Source organism: Astyanax mexicanus, chromosome 17 (assembly GCF_023375975.1).
Source record: "Astyanax mexicanus isolate ESR-SI-001 chromosome 17, AstMex3_surface, whole genome shotgun sequence".
NCBI classification, from domain to species: Eukaryota; Metazoa; Chordata; class Actinopteri; order Characiformes; family Acestrorhamphidae; genus Astyanax; species Astyanax mexicanus.
The window spans coordinates 38,435,146-38,436,446 of record NC_064424.1 but is presented as its reverse complement, the minus strand read 5'-3'; the positions used below and the strand labels follow the sequence as shown (position 1 = coordinate 38,436,446).

At 46.3% G+C, this 1,301-nt stretch overlaps 1 protein-coding gene across 1 annotated transcript; it reads right to left on the bottom strand.

Annotated features, from left to right (window-relative positions):
• LOC111193835 (myb-related transcription factor, partner of profilin-like) lies at window positions 1-952 on the bottom strand. Its single transcript, XM_022675894.2, has 2 exons — window positions 531-952; window positions 1-437 (listed from the first exon to the last, which is right to left on the bottom strand). Exons 1-2 carry the CDS (start codon window positions 949-951, stop codon window positions 1-3), a joined length of 858 nt encoding a protein of 285 aa, XP_022531615.2. The 5' UTR covers window position 952.
• Between the last annotated feature and the right edge of the window lie 349 nt (window positions 953-1,301).

Genomic DNA, 1,301 nt, shown 5'->3' with positions numbered 1-1,301 from the left:
TTAACTGCCAACCAACTTGAGGACCCTGAACCAGATCCACACCCTTACCCACCAGACTCTCTCCAAGCAAGGACGTGATGCTTCGATTGTGAATAACTGAAGATCAACGAAAAGGTATTTTTTAACAAGTTCTTTTAATGTGCTTGACATTTCTGATAGTACCCCCTTTATTTCTCTCATCTCAGTTGTTAGCCTTTCAATTGCTGCAATTGTGCTGACTTGTGTTTGCAGCACAGCTTCAGTAAGAACACGACCATGGAAGGAGACACGTGGGGCACCGGAGACACCACTGGAGGCATGAGCGGCACTGGAGACACTACTGGAGGCATGAGCAGCACTGGAGACTCCGCTGGAGGCATGAGCGGCACCGGAGATGCCGCTGGGGCTGGGTTGGCAGTCCTCCGCTTCATGGCCACTCTCAACATCCACAATCCCATCTTTAAAAATGTTCAATAAACAATTCTAAGTAGCAATCCTAGTTTTCGCGTCTTTATTCAAATATATAAAATATATATGTTAAAAAAAGTTACCTGGTTCTTTTGTGCAGGGTTCATCAGCTAAGTCCGTGTCACCCTCCTTCTCACTCACCACTCCGCTTAACAGGGGTTCCCCAATTATTGAAGCCATCCTCTCGTGAAAAAGAGATGGTGCAGGTGTAGCCTTTCCTCCTCCAGTTGCAGTTAATTTTTTTCTGTGCAAAGCAATTTGCTTCTTTGCGTCGACTTTTAAATCTGACCACTTTTTCTTTACCTCTGCAATAGTTCGGCTTGTGGAGCTCAAATTGTTTACTGCTGCAGCCACATGCTGCCACTCAACAAACTTGCGTTTGTTGGTAATGCCACTCCTAAGGCCACCAAACAACACATCCTTCCTTGCCTCAACCTCTGAAACAAGGACTTCCACTTCACAATCTCCAAAATTTCGCTTCTTTCCTTTGCGTTTCTCCATCATCCCGATCAGAATGAATGGGGAATCACTCATTTAAATATTCATTGGGTGATTTGCATGGACCTTTTATGGGTAAATGTGGGCGGTACAGAGGCAGAGCGCGAGGCTTGGTCAGCTGCACACATTTATAAGCAGATTGTGATTTATAAAGAGGAAACTGCATTCAGGTGTGCGTACGCACACTTTTTTAAATCCGATGAGAGCGGCAGAGGATGAGCGGTTAGAGAACAGCTTGAAATCCGAGGCAACCAAATCAAGGCCAAGGGCGGCAGGATTGTCACGTGCGAGGTCGAAAGTCACGTAGGTGAGCACCTGGAAGGTATATATATAGGACCAGGGGGAGGAGCTCGGGA

Bases quoted from the DNA above. Each gene is read 5' to 3' on its own strand.
- LOC111193835 (XM_022675894.2), bottom strand. From the start codon at position 951: ATGATGGAGAAACGCAAAGGAAAGAAGCGAAATTTTGGAGATTGTGAA. The intron at 438-530 runs GTAACTTTTTTT...ACATTTTTAAAG, and splicing joins ACCCTGCACAAAAGAACCAG to ATGGGATTGTGGATGTTGAG.